Source organism: Diceros bicornis, chromosome 28 (genome assembly GCF_020826845.1).
Source record: "Diceros bicornis minor isolate mBicDic1 chromosome 28, mDicBic1.mat.cur, whole genome shotgun sequence".
Classification (NCBI taxonomy): Eukaryota; Metazoa; Chordata; class Mammalia; order Perissodactyla; family Rhinocerotidae; genus Diceros; species Diceros bicornis.
The window spans coordinates 36,403,168-36,424,726 of NC_080767.1; the positions used below are offsets into that span (position 1 = coordinate 36,403,168).

The window sequence follows — 21,559 nt, forward strand, 5'->3', positions numbered from 1 at the left end:
TCAGTTGATGGCTGCTTACCTCGTAGGCTGCTTCCATGTGCAGCTGTGTGTTCAGAGTGGTGTTGGTTCCCTGTTGGCTTTTGTGATGGACCAGCTGCTGTCAGCAGCAAACCTGAAGGCCAACTATATAGTGTTCCTCAGAGGGAAGGAAAGTAAATGCCCCTCTTTAAAGTGCTCTGATTCTTGGTAACTTGTTCCTCTCTTGTTTCACTTTGGGAAGCTTAGATTTTATGGTGATTCTAGATATTTTTTTTTTCAACTTTTAACACTTTTTTATTGTTTGTCATTTTCCATGTCTCCAAAGATAGTAGGAGTTCAGCCTTTTGCATACTAGTTCCCAAGGGTTAGAATATTCTTTGATTCTTCTTAAGAAACCTTCAGCTGACGAAATAGTACAGATACTCTGTACTCTACGTGATTTTCCTTCTGAAGTTGCCAAAACTTTCTGAGAAATAAATATTTTGTTTTAGAAACAGCAGAAATTTCTGCTGTTCCAGAGATACCGACATTCTATATGAGGCTGTTTTAAAGCTCAGTGTACCTCCCCCCCCCACCTGGGGGCTGCTCAGAGAATTATAAGAGAGGAGAAAAAACTCTCTGTATACATTATACCCAGCAACTTCATCTCATCTCTCAGCTGTAGTCGCATGAACCCTGTGTTATTGTGCTAAATGCTTGGTTTCAGTCATTTGTGGTTGTGATGTTATAAATGCAAAATTGGCCCGGGGATGAGGGTGCCTGGCTGTTCTAGCCACCCAGTTGTGAACGACACAGTCCATGCTCATCCCTGAGGCTGTGGTGTGGGTACTTGGGATCTTCATCCGTGTTCTGATACTTTGTTACCAGGGCACCTTCATTACAAACTCATGGCCTTGGATCCGCATCTTGGAGACACCTGGTGGTTTGCCTTTCTGTTAGCCTCTGTAGGAAGCTAACTGCCTTCCTTGCCCCTTCTTGTCACCCTCTTGAATTGCATCAGATACCATTCTCTGCTGGAGCTGGGTGAGAAGCGCAAAGGCATGTTGGAGAAGAGCTGCAAAAAGTTTATGCTGTTCCGGGAAGCGAATGAACTACAGCAGTGGATCAGTGAGAAGGAAGCTGCTCTGACGAGTGAGGAGGTCGGCGCAGACTTGGAGCAGGTTGAAGTGCTACAGAAGAAGTTTGATGACTTCCAGAAGGTATGGGAAGTCTGGCAGCTGAGCTGAAAAATTGTTTAAAGACCTGATTCTCTTGATTTTTGACCACGGATTGCTAGAATGAAAATTACATAGATTATATTCCACCAACTGTGTAGCTATTTTTAAATGACTCGAATCAGAACTTTTCTTGGATCAATTTAGTTTTGAGGAAATACACACGGTTTTCTCTACATGTTGTTTTAAGATCTTTTTTAAACCTAAAATGTAAAAGTATTTTTTTCACTGAGGTAGAATTCACATACGGTTAACTATTTTAAAGTGCACAATTCAGAAGCATCTAGTACGTTCACGGTGTTGTCCAACCATCACCTCTATCTCGTTATAAAACATTTTTATCACTTCAAAAGGAGGCCACATACATTGAACAGTCAGTCCCCCACCCCCCCACTCCAGCCCCTGGCAGCCATTAATCTGCTTTTTGTCTCTGAATGTGTGTATTATGGACATTTCATATGAATAGAATCATATTATGTGATTTTTTTATGATGACTTCTTTCACTGAACATGTTTTCAAGGTTTGTTCTTGTTGTGGCCTGTATTACCATTACATTGATGGTTGAATAATACTCCGTTGTATGCATGTACAGCATTTTGTTTATCCATCCCTCAGTTTAAAAGTATTCCTATAGGGGCTGGCCCCATGGTGTAGCGGTTAAGTGCGTGCTCTCCTGCTCGCAGCCCAGGTTCGGATCCTGACGCGTGCACCAACACACCGCTTGTCAGACCATGCTGTGGCGGCATCCCACATAAAGTGGAGGAAGATGGGCATGGATGTTAGCTCAGGGCCAGTCTTCCTTGCCAAAAAAAAACAAAAACAAACAAAAAATGTATTCCTATAACCAGTTGGAATGGGTGAGGGGCTTTTTCTCCCATGGTGGCTGGCATTGAAATTTCATCACATTTTAAAGATTTTATTTATTTATTTTTTTTCCCCCCAAAGCCCCAGTAGATAGTTGTATGTCATAGCTGCACATCCTTCTCGTTGCTGTATGTGGGACACGACTTCAGCATGGCCGGAGAAGCGGTGCGTCGGTGCGCGCCCGGGATCTGAACCCAGGCCGCCAGCAGCAGAGCGCGCACACTTAACCGCTAAGACACGGGGCTAGCCCTCATCACATTTTAAAAACATGTCGGGCCGGCCCAGTGGCGCAAGCAGTTAAGTGCGCGCGCTCCGCTGCAGCGGCCCAGGGTTTGCCTGTTCGGATCCCAGGCACGCTCTGACGCACCGCTTGGCAAGCCGTGCTGTGGCAGCATCCCATATAAAGTGGAGGAAGAAGGGCATGGATGTTAGCCCAGGGCCAGTCTTCCTCATCAATAAATAAACAAACAAACAAACATGTCCTCTCCTCCAAAGAAAGGTTAAAAAAACAAATCTCGGGCCGGCCCCGTGGCTTAGCGGTTAAGTGCTCACGCTCCGCTACTGGCGGCCCGGGTTTGGATCCTGGGCGCGCACCGACGCACCGCTTCTCCGGCCATGCTGAGGCTGCGTCCCACATACAACAACTAGAAGGATGTGCGGCTATGACATACAACTATCTACTGGGGCTTTGGGGGAAAAAAAGGAGGAGGATTGGCAATAGATATTAGCTCAGAGCCGGTCTTCCTCAGCATAAAAAAAGAGGAGGATTAGCACGGATGTTAGCTCAGGGCTGATCTTCCTCACGAAAAAAAAAAATCTCTATTCAAACAGAATAATGGTTCACTAACTATAGTTAATTAAGTAAATCTGAGACAGAATGTTTCTAGTTCCCTGTTATTTTCTTACTTCTTCATAGTGACAATCAGAATTTCCTGATTTAGGTTACTGTCAAGGAATAGAAAAACCAATTTATAGGCTCCCTATTGAACAGAAATTTATAGATTCAAACCGTAGTTTATGAATATCTGGTGGCCTCCTTCTCCTTTGAACTATGCTTGTGGGTTTTAATTATGGCTTTTGCTTTCAAGGATCTGAAGGCCAATGAGTCACGGCTAAAGGACATTAACAAGGTGGCTGAAGACCTGGAGTCTGAAGGTCTGATGGCAGAGGAGGTGCAGGCAGTACAGCAGCAGGTGGGCATCTGGATCTTACATTGAGGCTCTGTTGCCATAAGGAAGCCATTTGGTTCCTTGCTGTGTTCTTCATATCCCAACGAGCAGTGTCCCCTAGCACTGAGTTGTGGCCAGAGTGTAGACCAGGTCCTCTGTGTGACCTAAGCCATTTTGCTCACCTTCAGCAGCAGGGAAAACAGCTCCTGTCTTGTGTGCCCACTGAGTATTGGGAAAGTTGTTTAATGCTTGTATAGCCCTTAGCTAATCATAAACCAGTGATTCTGTAATAAAAGGGTTTACATATAAATACTCAGTCTCTCTAGGAGACTTTAAGAAGTTCCTCTGGCCAACTGGGCTGTCTTTTTGTAGTTCTCTCCTGTGTCTCCAGGTATGACAGTAATGAGTAGACTGAGAGGTGTGTATTTCCTCTGATAATAAACTGGCTCCCTCTCTCCTTGTAGGAGCTGGGTGGCGCGATGCCCAGGGTAAGTCCCAGATGCTCCAGTGGGACTTGAACGTAAGAAGGATTAGATCTTGGGAAGAACATAAAGTCAAGAGCCTCTTAAGGATTTCTGTTCCTGAGCTTCAGAGATGCCTTTTATGTGTAAAAATCTGTGGAAAAGAAATGGCAAAGATTGAATTGGTTTCTATTTGACATTCTCCAAAAGACCAAAGAAATTTTTCTCTAGTTTTCTTAAACTTATTCCTCAGCTATCATTTTGGTTTGCTGATTACCCCTTTTCAAAGAATTCTTTGAGTATGACATGAAGAAAAGTTGGTAGTTTTCTTATGAAATTTCCTTATTCTACTTCTACTGCATAAAAAATTAGCATTCTTCTCTCCTATTTGTTTGCTTCGTTTTCCTCAAGCGGCCTTGCAGTTTGCTACCAGGCAACGTTAGGCTCTAAATAACGGAGGGGAAATGCTATTCTGGTTAATTTCTCTGTGCACTTCCTGCCATTTACAGGCAGGATCAGGAGCTGCATTGTCTTGTGTTCGGTTGCATGGCTGCCTAACTAAACTCCCTCTTCTTGTTGGAACAGGATGAAGGTGATTCCAAGGCGGCCTCCCCGTGGAAGGTAAGAACACCTTTGCACATTATTGTTTCCAAGGATTTTTCAGGAACAAAACTATTTTATGTCCTTTTCTGATGTGCCTGTTTCTGAGTATTTGGGCTTGTCTTGAGCCTGTCGTCATTTCTGGACTTCTGTGTGGGCTGGTGTCTTTCTGACTCTGGCATCATAGTCTTTAAATTTATGTCTGGAAATGTATTCCCCGTGCAAATGCTCAGTACGAGTTCAGTTAGATCTCATTTATTACCCACCTTGCTGCCAAAATATACTTCACAGGGATAGCACTGCATCATCAGGCGTGGTCCTGCCAGTAGGACTGCAGTCCAAAAGGACACAACGTAAATAAGAAAACGACCAAGAATGGAAAGGAGAGTAAACTTTCCATTTGTGATCTGCCTAGCGACTTTCTCCTGTGACCTAAGAAAGGCTTCGTGGAAGGATCCCAAATCCTGTAAAGGGAGGACCAAGAGATGTTGACCAACTGAAGTAGATGTTATTTGAGACAAATCCAGGGGCGGTGCTTGACCGGGGGTGCATAACTGACCAGGAGTAGAGAGGAGAAGCTGTTGCATGTGAAGTGTTGATAGCTATGATTATGGAACTAGTTGCCTAAGTCCCAAGTCTAGCATCTTTCCTCCTGACCCAGCTCTTCAGGAACACGCCACTTGAGTTATAGGCAAGTTAGAGCAGATTTCTACTTTAGAAAAGTGAACCCTCCTGAGATACGAAGAAGGCGTGAAAACCTAAAGACAGTAGACCTCCCACCACCAGCCCTCCTGCATTGGTACTTCTCTCCCCTCAGTCATCGAGTCCGATCTGATGTGAGGACCTAGGCTGAGAGGGGTCTGTTTCTTTGGCCTCCTATCCCTCCAGGCTCTGACTCTTCTGCTCATTCAGTAGATTCCAAATTGGGGGGAGGGGTGCATTTTTCCTTTGATTCAGCTTTCTCCTCTTTTCTCAATCTTAGTTTTTCTTACATAGCAAAAGTTGATCATTGATGACATGAATTGGCAACAGCCTTACCTTTGTGACCTCCTAACAGAGTTTTTCTGGTAACATAAGTATTCTTTCAGAAATGTATTTCAGGTGGCTTTATAAACACCAATACCTCCTATTTCTGAAAAGGATTGGTGACTTCGAGTGTCTACCTTCTGAAGCCTGTACACACCCACACTGGGTGAAAATGTCACCTGGCCCTATCATGGGAACATCCAATGAGCCTGACTGCCCTGCATCCAAGCTGGGCCCCGCCTTTTCTCTCATATTGAAGATTATGGGCCTCATAGTGCATGCCAAGTGGAGTTTCTTTCACATAAAACTAGGTGGGCTCTGAGGTCCCAGGGGAAATTTCATTTTTAAAAGAAGTAACTACGTTGATGAGAAGAACTAATTCACTTTATTTTCTCTTTCGTCTGGTAAGGCTGTTGCCCTTAGCTCAGGGACGCTGTGAAAAAGAACAGCAGCCCAATAACCATCCTTAGAAATGAAATTATTTGTGTATTTGACTGTTTAAATAAAGTCTCAGCTGCCAGCATATGTTAAATTGAATATGTTTTCTGGACTGTTCTCCCATAGTACGGACTAGAAAAGACACTAATCATTAGTCTTTGGGCTGTTTTTTGCTGTTCATCCGGCTGTTTTAATTGTGGTTTTCACCACTCTCTTTGCACTCTTCATTGAGTAAAATTAATCGTTGAGTTGGGCCTGATTGTGCATTTGGGTTTCTTCATGACTTTCTAGTGGTTGATACTTCTGTTAGTGCCTCTGCTCAGAATTCTGACGCTATCCCTTTAAGATAATTTTGGTTGACAATTGAGACCTAATTAATGGCACTTGCATCTCAGATTTCTGTCCATGATTGGCAGATACTTGATTGGTTTTGCTCTTCTGCTTTCCTCCCCTACGTAGTCCGCTCGCCTGATGGTTCACACCGTGGCCACCTTTAATTCCATCAAGGTAAGAAACCGTGGCCAGCTCCCCTGTCTCCCCCTGGTTTCGTTCGCTGCGGTCCTTCTCCTGTCTTCAGCGGAGCTCTTGTCCTAGTGAGTTGTGTGAGTGTAGGACTTGTTACTGTCCCGGGTCCAAGTGTATCCTTGGCAAACATCAGCTCTCCTCACACAGCAGGTGACTTAGTTGGCTTTCCCAGTGAAGAACTCGCCAGGTCTCAGCAGTCGAGTTAGTTTTCCCTTAGATTTTAGTACAGCCGAGAGCTGCAAGGAGTGTACTGTCCAGAAGGCAATGAATGCCTTTCTTGCCTCCTCACAGGAGACCTTTGGCCTCTTTCTGGACCCCAGGGTGGTTTGTCTCCTCCAGTACAAGGTCTGGCAGCCCTCCTGTGCTTGTCTGGCCTGCTGCTCGCCCTGGTGATGCAGCCATGCTCCATGTTTGCAGGCAGTAGACTCTGGGACTTAGCCACTCAGCAGTTATCTGTGAAGCAGTTGCTAATGGCAGGCACCAGGCTAGGAGTTGAGAGTGAGGAGAAGTTGACGCTGCACCTCTCCTGTTACTTTGAAGGTGATTCCAGGTCAGGTGTTGGTGGAGTGTTCACGCTCTCAGATAGATATAACTCGCTTGGCGAGCTTCTGACTTTCTGGACTTTTGCTGTAGTTTTATACTAATGTGTTCAACTAGGGAGGTTGGAAAGAGGAAATTATCTATGCCCCACCCTTTCCTTTGAAGTGGAGCCACTAGTCCTCTGGTTCTTTGGCCCATTTCCCAGAGTCCGGTGTGGGTCTGACAGAAGAGGGGCTGCCGCAGAGCTGACACTTGGCTGTCCTCCTGCAGGAGCTGAATGAGCGTTGGCGGGCCCTGCAGCAGCTGGCCGAGGAGCGGAGCCAGCTCCTGGGCAGCGCCCATGAAGTGCAGAGGTTCCACAGGTGAGGGGCAGCACAGGACTGGAAGAGGGAGAAGCAGGCGACTGTTGGGTATACATCAGCAGCCCCTAAACTTGCTAACTAAGCTCTCAGAGTAACAGCTGGATCCTGTTGGTGTTTGTGCTTTGGCGCCTGGGACCGTATCTGACACAGAGTGGATGCTTAGTAAATACTGCTGAGTGACTGTGTGTTTTTTTGCCGTTAGTGGTAGCCTCTGACAAATGCACAAATGCCAGGCAGATAAACTTTTCCTGTGTTTGTCCTGTAATCAAGGCAGCTATACTCAGCATTTACTAACTTGAATGTGTGTCTCACCTATAGAGATGCTGATGAAACCAAAGAGTGGATTGAAGAGAAGAATCAGGCTCTCAACACAGACAATTATGGCCACGATCTGGCCAGTGTCCAAGCCCTGCAGCGCAAGCACGAGGGCTTTGAGAGGGACCTTGCAGCTCTCGGCGACAAGGTGGGAGGACACAGAGTCATCTTCCTACATTTTTGTCCAAGTCTCATGTTCTGTCTCTGCTCCCTTAGGTTTTGCTTTCTCACCACTTTCTTCCCATAGGTCAATTCCCTCGGGGAAACAGCCGAGCGCCTGATCCAGTCCCATCCTGAGTCAGCAGAGGACCTACAGGAAAAGTGCACCGAGTTAAACCAGGCGTGGAGCAGCCTGGGAAAGCGTGCGGACCAACGCAAGGCCAAGCTGGGCGACTCCCACGACCTGCAGCGCTTCCTCAGTGATTTCCGGTAAAGAGCTCAGTATTCGCTCAGCTCTGGAGCATTGAACGTTTTTAATGGTCATTTTCATTAGAAAAATGTTTGCCAAATATATATATGTATATTTATATATTTGTATATAAATATATTTATAATTTATTTATTATATATAATATACATTTATATATTATATATTTATAATATATAATTTATATATTTATTTATAATTTATTATTATATTAACATTTATTTATAAATATTATATATTTATATTTGGCAAATGCCGTATATATAAATGCCAAATATTATATTTCTTCCTTAGACCTATTTTTCACTTAATATAGATGTACCTTAGTCTCTCTCTCTTTTTTTTTTTTTTTTTTTGTGAGGAAGATCAGCCCTGAGCTAACATCCATGGTAATTCTCCTCTTTTTGCTGAGGAAGACCGGCTCTGAGCTAACATCTATTGCCAATCCTCCTCCTTTTCTCCCCAAAGCCCCAGTAGATAGTTGTATGTCATAGTTGCACATCCTTCTAGCTGCTGTAGGTGGGACGCGGCCTCAGCATGGCCGGAGAAGCAGTGTGTCGGTGCGCGCCCGGGATCCGAACCCGGGCCGCCAACAGCGGAGAGCGCACACTTAACCGCTAAGCCACGGGGCCGGCCCAGGCCCAGGACTTTTAAGCCTTAATCCCAAGAAAGGTGTTTTTATTTGAAGCTGTAAAAACTTGATTACAGATATTGTCTCTGATAGAACCTGTTATTCTGTAGGGTGAAGAGATCTTAGTTATAAACCTAATTTGTTTCTCCTGTAAGGAATTCTCGATTTTTTTTTTTTTTTAATATCTCAACAAGACCAACAAGAGGCTTTGAAATACTTTGCCCAGAGATCTAGCCTCATTCAGTAGATTAACGAGATTAACCCCAAATAACCTTCTGAGACAAGAATTATGTAGTTCTTTCTTTTCCTGGGCAGAAAGCGTGCTCGCCAGATAACGTAATAGCTATTCCTCTGTGGGTCTGGTTTCCAGGGACCTTATGTCTTGGATCAATGGAATACGGGGGTTGGTGTCCTCAGATGAGCTAGCCAAGGATGTCACCGGAGCTGAAGCTTTGCTGGAACGACACCAGGTGGGTAGACCTGCCTGCTGAGTAGCAGAAATATGGTTGCTTTGCTGGGCCAGAAAGAACTCATCCCCTCCCCCAATCCCCGCCCCTTTGTTGTGAGTCAGTGGTTGATATTAGTGTGGGCATCTGCTGCCAGTTACCTAATCCCTTCTCTCCTCTTGGCAGGAACACCGGACAGAAATTGATGCCAGGGCTGGTACTTTCCAGGCATTTGAGCAGTTTGGGCAGCAGCTGTTGGCTCATGGGCACTATGCCAGCCCAGAGATCAAGGAGAAACTGCGTATTCTAGATCAGGAGCGTGCAGATCTGGAGAATGCCTGGGTTCAGCGCAGGATGATGCTGGATCAGTGCCTTGAACTGCAGGTACGTGTGCTGGACAGTAGATTCCCATTTGTCACAGGGTTTCTGACCAGGTATTTCATTGCCAAAGGCTCCATCTTCTCACTTGCCTCTCCCCTTCCTTAGCTGTTTCATCGAGATTGTGAGCAAGCTGAGAACTGGATGGCTGCCCGGGAGGCCTTCTTAAATACTGAAGACAAAGGAGACTCGCTGGACAGCGTGGAGGCTCTGATCAAAAAACATGAGGACTTTGACAAAGCAATTAATGTCCAGGTGAGGCCTTTGTACCTAAGAGTCTGAATCTGGATTTTTCCAGATTGACATCTTCTGTCTTTGTTGGCTTATTCTCCTTCCTTTTCTTAGTGACTAGAGCAAAAAATAGTTATTGACTTGGTTAACTCACCAGAGAGCTTTGGCAGCTTCCTTAAATTAAAATGCTTGACATTGACTCCATGAAAGAAGCAACACAGTCACCGTTATATCTCTAGTAATACTGTGCAGTCTGGGAAGAATATGTACATAAGTAATTTTTTTATGTTTATATGTAGATTCTCGTATTTCTGAGATTTTAATGATGAGGATGCCACAGGGGAAAAAAATGCATTGTGAAAGGAAAGAAAACCAAATTTGTGGATAGGTTAGGGAGTACATGAGCATGAACAGATCAGAAAGATGTAAAACTTTAATTTACAAACCGTTTTGTTGAAAATCTGACAACCTGATCCAATTGAGCCTAATTGTGTGTGTGACATCCACTGGTGTTCTAGCCCCTGCCCCACCCCAGCGTGACCTGGAATCTTCTTGAGTTAAACTCTACTCTAGTAATGATTGAAATCAAGCTTTCTTCTGGCTTTTTACTCTTCTGCTTCTAAAGTGTCGGTGTATTCCGATCCTGTCACCCAGAAGTGCTCAGTCTTCTGAGAACTTCTTGGTCTCAGACATAGTTCTCAGTCACCCAAAATAACCATTCTCTCTAAGACTTGCGGTCGAGGCAAGGCAGGGCTGTCTTGCCCACCTTGACCTGACGCCTTTGTGTGCCGACAGGAGGAGAAGATCGCCGCTCTGCAGTCCTTTGCTGACCAGCTCATCGCTGCTGGCCACTACGCCAAAGGCGACATTGCCAGCCGGCGCAATGAAGTTTTGGACAGGTGAGTGTTCCCTGGTGCTGACAGATCTCACGTATCCTTGTGGGAGAGCCCTGACCTGTCAAACTCGGAGGGATGTTCACATTTGGTCTCGGTTTCACTTTCTCAGGTGGCGACGTCTAAAAGCCCAGATGATTGAGAAGAGGTCAAAGCTGGGAGAATCACAGACCCTCCAGCAGTTCAGCCGGGACGTGGATGAGATCGAGGCTTGGATCAGCGAAAAATTACAGACCGCAAGTGATGAGTCATATAAGGATCCCACCAACATCCAGGTGAGCTGACCGGACCGGCTGTTCATCTCTGAAGTAGCCTGTAACATTGGGGAGATTTTGTGAAATTAGGCATCTTAAGAAGGGGGATATACCTGTAAGACAATTTACTTGTACCCATGGTGAAGCCAATGAAAATTATTTTAGTAAGCTAAGTGGAAAAGTCCCACTAAATTGTCAGAGCCACTTAAAGCTGCCATCCTCATTTGTCTCTATTGAAACCGTGTCTGCTCTAAAAGAAGAATGAAGAGTGCCCCTTCTGTGTGCTGTCCCCAAATGCTGAGCTTCCCAGGGGAAGTGTGACAGCAAAATGAGTTTCTGTGTAATAGCTGATACGTGTATTCACATCAGTGTACTGAACTCTTGTTATTTTAATCTATTTTTGTAGCTTTCCAAGCTGCTGGTAAGTTTTTTGTTTTCTTTAAAGAGTTTAGTTAAATGAGCTCCAGTGTTTGTGTTCTTCTGTATAGTCTTGTTATTGTGGTCACACGGTCTACTGGTGTCTCTTCATCCATCCTCTTCAGTTCTAATCATCCATCACACTCCATTCAAGTGTCCCTGTGGGCTGTGGCTTTCTCTGTTGTAATTAGCCTGCAACCTTCATTCCCCTCCCCCTTTCCCAGTTTATCACTTAGGCAAGTTCTGTACAATGTTTGATTTGGGGGGCAGTAGTTGACTGCTTTCTTTCCAGAGGTGGTGCTTTTAATAAATGAAATGATCAGCTTTTTCTGGTGGGCTCGTCTTGCTGTGGGCTCGTGGTTCTCGGTGACCTAAGGCACGGAGACTGGTGGGGTGTGAGAGTTTTGTTGCACACACAGTCTGGCATCCAGAGGTGCTGGTCACTGGAGAGGGACCGCTAGAGACCCACAGAGAGGCAGATGATATGCTTTCAAATCTGAGAGGAACCAGGGGTGAGATGTCAAGATAAAAGTGGACATTACCCACAGGTAGTGGAATGGACTTTTCAGTCAAAATGTAGCTCAGAAGTTGCTTACATGGATGGAAGAAATGAAGAAATAGATGGGATTTGAACCAAAGAGCGATCAGAACAAGAAACAGAAAAAGAGTGGAAGTTGGGCTTTTGTCAGGATTTATAGGTGTTTGAGACCCTTGTTGTTCCTGTGCTTGGGCTCAGGTGTCAGAGTATGTTGGTAACAAGGACACTTTATGTTAGTGCCACGTCTCGCCAGCCATATGGCTCCATCTTTTGACAGTTGCTGCCCCTGAAATGAAACATTTGATGCAGAATCCTTCCCCAACTATACTGCGTTTTTTCTTTTAGTTCTCTTTCCCCAAATAACACTCTCCCCTGAGACCCTGCATTTCTCACCCAGAGTTGTGCCACAGCTGCGTCCTCGCTTGTCTCTTGTGGTGTTCTCGCACCTTCTGTTTCTTTGTGGATTTCTAAAAAGCCTATCAGGCCCCTGCATCAGGAGCCCATCACTCCCCCAGCCCTCTCTTTTCCTAGCAAAAAGAAATTCCTACCCGTAGTCAAGCCTGGATTTTGACAGTATCCAAGAGTTTTGATTAAGGGCAGCTACCACCTGAGAAGCCAGCAAAGCCAAGGTCTGCAGCAGCTGTAGACTTCTTTGTCAACAGAGGGTCTGCCTAACCATCAAATACATTGCTTCAGAGTGATTGCTGCCTTAGATAAAGAGATCCATATGTATGTGCTTGTTAGAGCTTCTGTCCACTAAGGAGAAAAACTTAGGTGGAAATTCATATACAGGTAGATTCAAAACTACAACTGGCCATTGCCATCTTCTGCAAAATGTTAGAAAGTGTCTGTGTAGGACTTCACTCCCAGGTATCCAGCTGATTTAAGAATTGACTCAATTCCCGTACTCCTGGGCTGGTACATTTCCTTTCTCCTGGCCCAGACCTTCTGCTGAACTCTGCAACAGACTGACCCCTAAAATATTCACACAAATTCTGTGATTGCCTTCTGTAAAAAATGTTGACACTTGCCCCCAGTTCTTTAAGTTTGCTCCCACTCCCTTCCTTCTGAGAATCCCTTCCTCCTGAAAGGATGTAACCTAGCAGGACCTGGTTTTGAAAGGTTGTTTTTGGTATTTTTAGAGCAAACATCAGAAGCACCAGGCCTTCGAAGCAGAGCTGCATGCCAATGCTGACCGGATCCGCGGGGTCATTGACATGGGCAACTCCCTCATTGAGCGTGGGGCCTGTGCTGGCAGCGAGGATGCTGTCAAGGTATGATCCAGCAGCCCTCTCCTCCTGGCCCAAGAAGAGGGGTTGGATTTGACTGTTAGCCTGTTACTGTCAACCTGATGATGACTTTGAAATAAATAGATGAGAAGACTGTTGGCTGCATTACAGATGGGGAATACAGTGAGAATGGCTCCTGTGAATGTTGTCCAGTCTCCTCTCTCAGAATGTGTCACATCGGCCTTAGGAGAGGGGCTTCTGCATGGATTTCACCATCTCTAATGGCTCCCTTCTCTTCCCCAGGCCCGGCTGGCTGCCTTGGCTGACCAGTGGCAGTTCCTGGTGCAGAAGTCGGCTGAGAAGAGCCAGAAACTGAAAGAAGCCAACAAGCAGCAGAACTTCAACACTGGAATCAAGGACTTCGACTTCTGGCTCTCCGAGGTAACGCTGAGTGGTTTTCCCTTGCCACCATTAGAGGATTTCTAGTCACTGGGGTAATATGTCAGTTAAGAAGCCCAAAACCGTGAAAAAGCAGGGCTTTCCTGCTGCCCCTTTTAGCAGAGATCTTCGTTATCAAATGGGAGTAGTGTGCCGTTAGGGATTCATAAGCAGAGGAATGAAGGCTTAGAGAAGAGAGAGCTTATTTTTGGTGGGACCTGGACGATAGATCACTCATCTCCGTAGGGAGTGCAGACAGGAAGAGATCGTGAGGTCTGTGTGACAGGCAGCTCCAGTGAGTCTGTGCCCAGAGAGAAACCAAATAGCAGAGAGTCAGGAAGCCAGAGTTAGTAACACGTTCTCTGTAGAACATTTGGAGAGTACAGAAAGTATGAAGAAATAGAAATTTTTAGAGACCACTACTCTCTCTATATCTAGTCTATATGTTTCCATGAATATTTGTATAGCTATATTTTTATATATAGTTGAGCTTACAATGTAATCTTTCATTAGTGTGTATTGGGAGTGTTGTCCCACGTCACTAAAAATTCTTCCTAAACGTTTGAATGCGTGCGTGAGTCTATCATAGAGTTGTACCATCATTGAACTATTCCCATGTTGTTGGACATTCAGGTGTCCCAGCGTTTTGGAGGTGTACATTTTGCTGCAGTGAACATCTTTGTGTATTAATCTTTGCCCATGCTGCTGATTGTTTCCCTGGGGATATTTCTTGAAGTGGATTGCTGTGCATTTTGCCAGTGTACCACGGTGAAGGCTCAGTGACCCTGCCTTTAGCTGTAGTATTTAAATTCATAGGCTCTTGAGTCTCCATTTGACTAATAGGGAGCGAGTCGTAGGTCGTGCAGGCTGATACAAGCTGAGCAGGCATAATGACAGGAACTTGTGATTGAGAAGTCTGTGGCTCTCCAGAGCCCTGGAATAAGAGGCGGGCATCCGGGATTTCCCAGAACACTAAATGTGCACCACCAGTAGCCTTTCCTTCTGTGCTTCATTGCCAGGTGGAGGCCCTTCTGGCATCTGAGGACTACGGCAAAGACCTGGCTTCTGTGAATAACTTGCTAAAAAAACATCAACTGCTGGAGGCAGATATATCTGCCCATGAGGTGAGCGGAGGGGACGGCCAGGCCAGTGTCTGGGACACAGCTGTGCGGGACTCCTAGGAGAACCGGCGCATGTGGAGAGGGAGAGTGATGGCTATCACTTACAGCCAAGTTCTCAGACATTGTGGTTTGAGAACGTACTCTGAACGATTATTGAGGGCCGCTAAGAGAGTTTGTTCTATGGGTTCTATCTATCAATATTCACCATTATTAAAAAATAAATAAATTTTAAAAGTTATGTTTAAAAAAAAAACAATCTCAGGGCCAGGCCCGTGGCTTAGCGGTTAAGTGCGCGCACTCCGCTGCTGGCAGCCCGGGTTTGGATCCCGGGTGCGCACCGACACACCGCTTCTCCAGCCATGGTGAGGCCGCGTCCCACATACAGCAACTAAAAGGATGTGCAGCTAAGACATACAACTATCTACTGGGGCTTTGGGGGAAAAAAATAAATAAAATCTGTAAGTAAGTAAGTAAATCAATCAATCAATCAATCAGTCAATCTCAGGGCCGGCCCTGTGGCATAGCAGTTAGTTAAGTGCGTGCGCTCTGCTGTTGGCAGGCCGGGTTCGGATCCTGGGCGCACACCGATGCACCACTTGTCAGGCCATGCTGTGGCGGTGTCCCACATAAAGTGGAGGAAGATAGGCACGGATGTTAGCTCAGGGCCAGTCTTCCTCAGCAAAAAGAGGAGGATTGGCATGGATATTAGCTCAGGGCTGATCTTCCTCACCAAAAAAAAAAAAATCTCAAAGGGTTACATACTATCTGATTTCATTTACACATATGATAATTGCACAGAACTACATACATAACGCTCACAGAGACACAGAAATGAATGTGTATAAAACTGGTGAACTCTGAATAAAGGTCTATGGGTTGACTGTGCCAGCCTCAGTTTCCGGTTTTGATATTGTGCTGTGAAAGATGCTACAGTTGGGAGAAGCTGGGTGAAGGGTACACAGAACCTCTACTATTTTTGCAACTTCTTATGAATCTATAATTATTTCAAAATAAAAAAATTAAAACTGAGAAAAAATTTATTAATTCATTTAAAATAATAATCCCATTCGAATTAACATAAGTAACATTTTATTATGAATAATAACTATATTTTTCCAAAAACAAAAATATAGCTAGAAGAGTGGCATTGGTTATATTTTTGAAAATTTCTTTAATGTCCAGCTTAATAGAAGATAGCTGGATTCTCATAGCTGCTTCTGAATTTGATTTGTTGTGGTGTGTTGTACATAATGAAAATGCAGCCTCACAGGTAATTACAGAAGGAAGTTGTATTTTAATTTGGATAATTAATACTGAATATTGGATACTACACCAATCTCAGTAAATGGTCATTTCTTAAAGGTTAGTTGCAAAGTGGACACTGAAACCGTATCACTCAGTTTTTCATACTGTTTTATATTAAAATACACTGGTCCGTTTAGACTGAATGGATCTTTTACCCATGTGTGATGAAACAAAATCATTTGGAAAATACTGGTTCACTGAGTTATATAGCTCTCCTAAGTGTTGCCTCATTTCATTGTATCATCACATTTCGTTAACATCACAACAGAATAATCTTTACGTATTGGAAAGCTGTCAAGCTTGTAGAGGTGGATGCAGATTATCCAAAATTCTAGTTTTCTCATGAAAATTCAAATTTTATCTTTAGCAGCAAACCCAGTTTTCCTTGAAGTGACAGGTTCACTTTTTTCTTGACGAAATATTTGCCAGATACCGAATTCTGCATGACCATCGTTGTCTGTTGGTGGTTCTTTCAAGTGAAAGCAGTGGTCTGTGAAGAGTGGCTGGCTCAGCTCACAACCTGTGCTTTTCCTCAAGACAGTCACTGAACTTGAGTATGCAGCAGAAGTGTCTTGTGTGTAGTTCCCGTTTTATCACACAGGATACTAAAATGACATGTACTTAATGAAGAATATGTAATAAAATTATCAGCTTTTGCTGCTTTTTTAAGAGTATCCTCAAGTGAAACAGCATGTTTTACTGCAAGTGCATGGCAGTGAAGAATCGGATTTCTGCTGGTACAAGTACCACTGCCTTGAGCTAAGACATCAGCATCCCCCCCATTGCTTTTGGACCACCAGTGCAAATGTCCACACGGTAAAAAAAGGCAGATGATGTCTTTGTGTTGTTACGAAAATAGTTTTGACCTCATAGAACCACACTTTGAGAATATCAACACTCCACACCAATAAATATTAAACGACCCTGTCAATGAGGATTTCCTGGGTTCTTATTTTCAAGCAGATATTCACGGGAGACCCAGATTTCTGACCCCTCCCGTTGTGTCCCCTGCCCCAGGATCGCCTGAAGGACCTGAACAGCCAGGCAGACAGCCTGATGACCAGCAGTGCCTTTGACACCTCCCAAGTGAAGGACAAGCGGGACACCATCAATGGTCGTTTCCAGAAGATCAAGAGCATGGCGGCCTCCCGGCGAGCCAAGCTGAATGAGTCCCATCGCCTGCACCAGTTCTTCCGGGACATGGATGACGAGGAGTCCTGGATCAAGTATGTGCTCCTGGGACTTCGTGTTCTGGGTCCTCTAGGACACCCCTTGAGCCTTGAACAGCAGGCATTAGCAACCTTGGGGCTGAGTGAGATCAGGAGGTAGAGGTCGCCTGGCCATGAGGTTTCAGTCTCTCCTGGACTGTGTTTGTGAGACAGGAAGGTGTGACAAAAAGGGTGTGGGCTCAGCAGCGTGCTGGGCTGGGTCCCAGCTCTGCCACGCACTCACCGGGGGACGCCTCCGTTTCTTCTGAGGTCTAGGTGTGCAGAGATAATGATCAGCCCTGGCCTCCAAGATGCATGATGGTTACACTAGCCCTTATCTAGACGCTGCCTTTGGATCACAGGAAAATTAGTGAGTTCATATCTGGAAAAGACACTCTGATCTCCTGGGGAACATTGCTTCTTACAGGACAGAGAGTTGTTTTATTAATCACCCCGCCCTCCAAAATTTCAGTCTACCTTTTCCAGTAGATGTAACATGTAAACAGACCATTTTTTCTTTATTTCCAATTGAAATAAATTTATTTTATTGACACTGAATGTAACCACCGTTAAAGTTCAGTTTCAAGGTTTTTTTTTTTGTCTTTTTTTTAATTGTGAAATTTTTGTGGTACATTATTGTTTATCAGTCACCATATGAGTGCATCCCTCCACCCCTTGTGCCCACCCCCCACCCCCCTAGCCCCTGCTAACCACCAAACAGTTCTGTCTGACCATGTGTTGGTTTATCTTCCACATATGAGTGAAATCATGTGCTTAAACAGACCATTTTTAAAGAAAAAAAATCCTCTCTTCATTCCTCACTTCGTTTAAAAAACTATTTAAATCAGTATCTTTATAGTACATGGAAATATGTACTTGATAAAGAAGGGTTGAGAGGGAGACACACCAGTGGCACCTCCTTGTTCTGCAGTGCACCCCAGCCCTCTGCAGAGTCAGACATAGTAGGTGCTTCGGGAGACATACATGGACGCTGTTCATTCGGGAAATAGAGGCTTTTGCTTTCCTGAAGACTGACAAGCATGTTCCCGGAGAGACTGGTAGATGTAGGTGGAAGACAGCATGGGGGCTGTAAATTTTACAGCTCTTGTGTCCAGACATCCCCAGTTGAAAACGTGGAGGTACAGAGACTGACTCCTTGCTTATGTGGTCCAGGGAGAAAAAGCTGCTGGTGAGCTCTGAGGACTATGGCCGAGACCTGACAGGCGTTCAGAACCTGAGGAAGAAGCACAAACGGCTGGAGGCAGAACTGGCTGCACACGAGCCCGCGATCCAGGTGAGGAGGGCCCCTTCTGGCTGAGAGGGCAGCAGAGATGGAATGGGGCCCAGGTGACATACAAAGAGATCCTTTGCTTTTGTTCATTTCACTGAGGTCTCTCCAGTGTTTATGACCCCTCATCCCAAACGGGGAGGGAGAAGTTCTGAGTCTGATTTCGAGGCCTTTTCCTAGAAGCATCTAGAAGCAGGTGATAGCTGTTCATCGAATCGTTCTTGCCTGTCAGGGTGTCCTGGACACTGGAAAGAAGCTGTCTGATGATAACACTATTGGGAAGGAGGAGATTCAGCAGCGTCTGGCGCAGTTCGTGGAGCACTGGAGAGAGCTGAAGCAGCTGGCAGCAGCTCGGTAAGCGGTCAGAGGAAGGAGCACGTGTCCTGCTTTTGGGTGCAGTGGGGAAAGCCTGCACCCTGAGCTCAGGCTCAGAGCTTCCGGGCCCTCCTGCCACCCCCTGGACACTTGCCTTGGGTGTGCAGGTGCCACAACGGCTTCCTGTGGAGCCACCTCTGACGGGCCCACGCTGAGCCGGTCCCCTTACATGGATTGGGACCAATACCTGGTTCTGGAATTTCACTTTGGAACACGTTCTCTACTTTGTATTACGCAGAAGGCTTGATTGAACCGTTTACATCCCACCCTCGTCATGAGTATTTTTAAGCATTTGTTAACTATCAGAATCAAAGCTGGAGGAGATTTTGGCTGATTTTTTTTTCCTGTCTCCTGTAATTAGAGGCCAGCGGCTAGAAGAGTCCTTGGAATATCAGCAGTTTGTCGCCAACGTGGAAGAGGAAGAAGCCTGGATCAATGAGAAAATGACCCTGGTGGCCAGTGAAGACTACGGAGACACTCTGGCTGCCATCCAGGTAGGAGAGACGGAAGGCGCCCCCTGCTGTCCCTCTTAGCAACTGCCTGCCGGTCCCCATTTCCTGGTTTGTTCCCTGAGTGTGCTCTTACCGAGAGCATGCAGGGGCTCAGTCAGGATCTGGTGGGTTTACTTGAGACCTCAAGATCTCAGGCTGGAGACATTGCCCTCTGTAGACAGAATGGGCATGAGTTTGTCAGCCCAGTTCATGGAGCCCTATTGTCAGTCAAGCAGCATCATTCCCACAGGTTACTAGTACTCTGTTAGTTTCCTCTGGCTGCCGTGACAAAGTACTACAAACTGGTGGCTTAAAACAACAGAAATTTATTTTCTTAGACTTCCGGAGGCTAACAGTCTGAAGTCAAGGTGTAGACATGGCCTTGCTCTCTGAAACTTCTAGGGGAGAATCCTTCCTTGTCTTTTCAGTTTCTGGTAGCCCCAGGCATTCCTTGGCTCGTGGCAACATAACTCTATTCTCTGGGTCTGTTTTTACATGGCTGTCCCCCTCTGTGTCTGTGTCTTCCCATGGCATTCTCTTTGGGTGTTTCTGTGTCCAAATTTCCCTCCTGTCATAGGACCCAAATCATACTGGATTAGGGCCCTCCCTAATGACCTCATCTTAACTTGATTACATCTGCAGAAACCTTATTTCCACATTCATAGGAGCAGGGCGTTAGGACTTCATTGTGCCTTTTTGGGGGACACAATTCAACTCATAACATACTCCCTAAATACATTGGTTGACTGTTGCTGTGTAACAACCCTCAGGACAACAGCAGTTTCTTATTTCCCACGATTCTGTGAACTGACAGGCATTGTCTCTGTTGCCTTCACTTGGGACCCCTCACACCGCTGCTCTGAGAGGGGGGCGTCACGCGTGTGCTGGCAGCTGAGACGTCTCAGGTCCCCTCCACCCGACCTTTCATCCTCCAGCAGGCTCGACCAGCCTCCTCAGGCAGCCTTCAGAGAGGCAAAGGCAGAAGCTTCGAGGGGTTGTAAGGCCTAGTCTTGGATGTCACACAGTGTCGTCCTCACTGCCTTCTGTTGCTCAGAGCAGTCACAAGGCAGCCCAGGGTCCTAGGGTGGACGAATAGACTCCCCTCTTTTTTTTTTTTTTATAATTTTATTTATTTATTTATTTTTCCCCCAAAGCCCCAGTAGATAGTTGTATGTCATAGCTGCACATCCTTCTAGTTGCTGCACGTGGGACGTGGCCTCAGCATGGCCGGAGAAGCAGTACGTCGGTGCGCGCCCGGGATCCGAACCCGGGCCGCCAATAGCGGAGCGCACGCACTTAACCGCTAAGCCACGGGGCCAGCCCTAGACTCCCCTCTTGATAGCAGGAGCTACACGCTATGGTCGAATGTTCCTGAATCCATGCCACCAGCGGTGGAAGCGGAGTTTGCATTCCAAGAGTCAGGGTAGCCCCTGAGCCGTGTTCCTCACAGTGGGAATCCCTTTTAGCTGGTGAGAGTGGTTTAGAAGAATGTAGATGGAGCAAGTGAGTTCCCTGGAAGCAAGCACAAAGGGCATCATCTCTGGTGCATCAGCTGTGCTGAGGAGAAGACAAGACTTGGAAGGTCCCTGAGATGAGCTCAGGTTGTTCTCTAGGTGTTTATCTTAAGCTTGCTTTGTGTTCATCCTGTGGTCTTCCAGAGGAGAAGTGGGACACTACAGATTGCTAACCAAGATCTGAACCCCTCAGAAAGGCCTCCCCTGACTGTACTTCTCAAACTTACCCTACCACCGGTTACTCTCACAGCATCCTGGTTTTACTGGCTGTATGATTACCTATTTGTTTCTGTACCTGTCTGCTGTCTTAGTCCCCGGCTGGACTGTGATGCGTGTGAGGGTAGGGACCTTCCAGTTCTCTCACCCTCTGTCCCCTGTACCTGGCACAGTGGCACATGCCGGGCTCTCAGTAGCTGCCCTTGCTGCATCCACTCCAGGGCTTACTGAAGAAACACGAAGCTTTTGAGACAGACTTCACTGTGCACAAGGACCGCGTGAACGACGTCTGCACTAACGGACAGGACCTTGTTAAGAAGGTGAGCGTGGGGGGTGGGGCAGACGCTCCTCTCCTGCTCCGGGATGCCGCGTGCCATACCGCGGCTGTCCCACAGAGCTCACGCCCAGGATAGTCACCCAACAGAGGTTTGCACGGAGAGCAATAGCAGTTCATTCATCTGTTTCGTAAAGAAGAGGAAGGTTACGTGATCAGTTGAGTATTTTCCCCCTTTTTAAAGCCAGTTAGTAAAGTTGCTCTGCAGCACTTATTTTTTCTGCCTTAGTTGAGCAGAGAAGCATCCCTGCTGGTCCTTCTGTGACGCTGGCACTCCCCCGTGACTCCTCTCTCAGTTTATTTCCCAAGTAGTAAAGCTTATTTCCCAAAG

General features: G+C 45.9%; 1 protein-coding gene across 7 annotated transcripts in view; it reads left to right on the top strand.

Annotated features, from left to right (window-relative positions):
- The window catches only part of SPTAN1 (spectrin alpha, non-erythrocytic 1), a 62,466-nt gene that overhangs the window by 31,184 nt on the left and 9,723 nt on the right, over positions 1–21,559 (top strand). For 3 of the 7 annotated variants that reach the window (XM_058524191.1, XM_058524193.1, XM_058524195.1), the window contains 22 exons: positions 980–1,178; positions 3,147–3,251; positions 3,692–3,715; positions 4,274–4,309; positions 6,212–6,259; positions 7,088–7,179; positions 7,498–7,642; positions 7,742–7,923; positions 8,923–9,022; positions 9,185–9,382; positions 9,485–9,631; positions 10,403–10,506; positions 10,613–10,775; positions 11,161–11,175; positions 12,852–12,983; positions 13,242–13,379; positions 14,396–14,500; positions 16,820–17,028; positions 18,184–18,304; positions 18,531–18,652; positions 19,035–19,167; positions 21,116–21,214. In XM_058524191.1, the coding sequence (XP_058380174.1) occupies positions 980–1,178; positions 3,147–3,251; positions 3,692–3,715; positions 4,274–4,309; positions 6,212–6,259; positions 7,088–7,179; positions 7,498–7,642; positions 7,742–7,923; positions 8,923–9,022; positions 9,185–9,382; positions 9,485–9,631; positions 10,403–10,506; positions 10,613–10,775; positions 11,161–11,175; positions 12,852–12,983; positions 13,242–13,379; positions 14,396–14,500; positions 16,820–17,028; positions 18,184–18,304; positions 18,531–18,652; positions 19,035–19,167; positions 21,116–21,214 (2,617 nt within the window). Of the gene's footprint in view, positions 1–979; positions 1,179–3,146; positions 3,252–3,691; positions 3,716–4,273; positions 4,310–6,211; positions 6,260–7,087; positions 7,180–7,497; positions 7,643–7,741; positions 7,924–8,922; positions 9,023–9,184; positions 9,383–9,484; positions 9,632–10,402; positions 10,507–10,612; positions 10,776–11,160; positions 11,176–12,851; positions 12,984–13,241; positions 13,380–14,395; positions 14,501–16,819; positions 17,033–18,183; positions 18,305–18,530; positions 18,653–19,034; positions 19,168–21,115; positions 21,215–21,559 lie in introns of all 7 variants that reach the window. The other 4 variants (XM_058524192.1, XM_058524196.1, XM_058524194.1 and 1 more) reach the window with 3 other exon arrangements.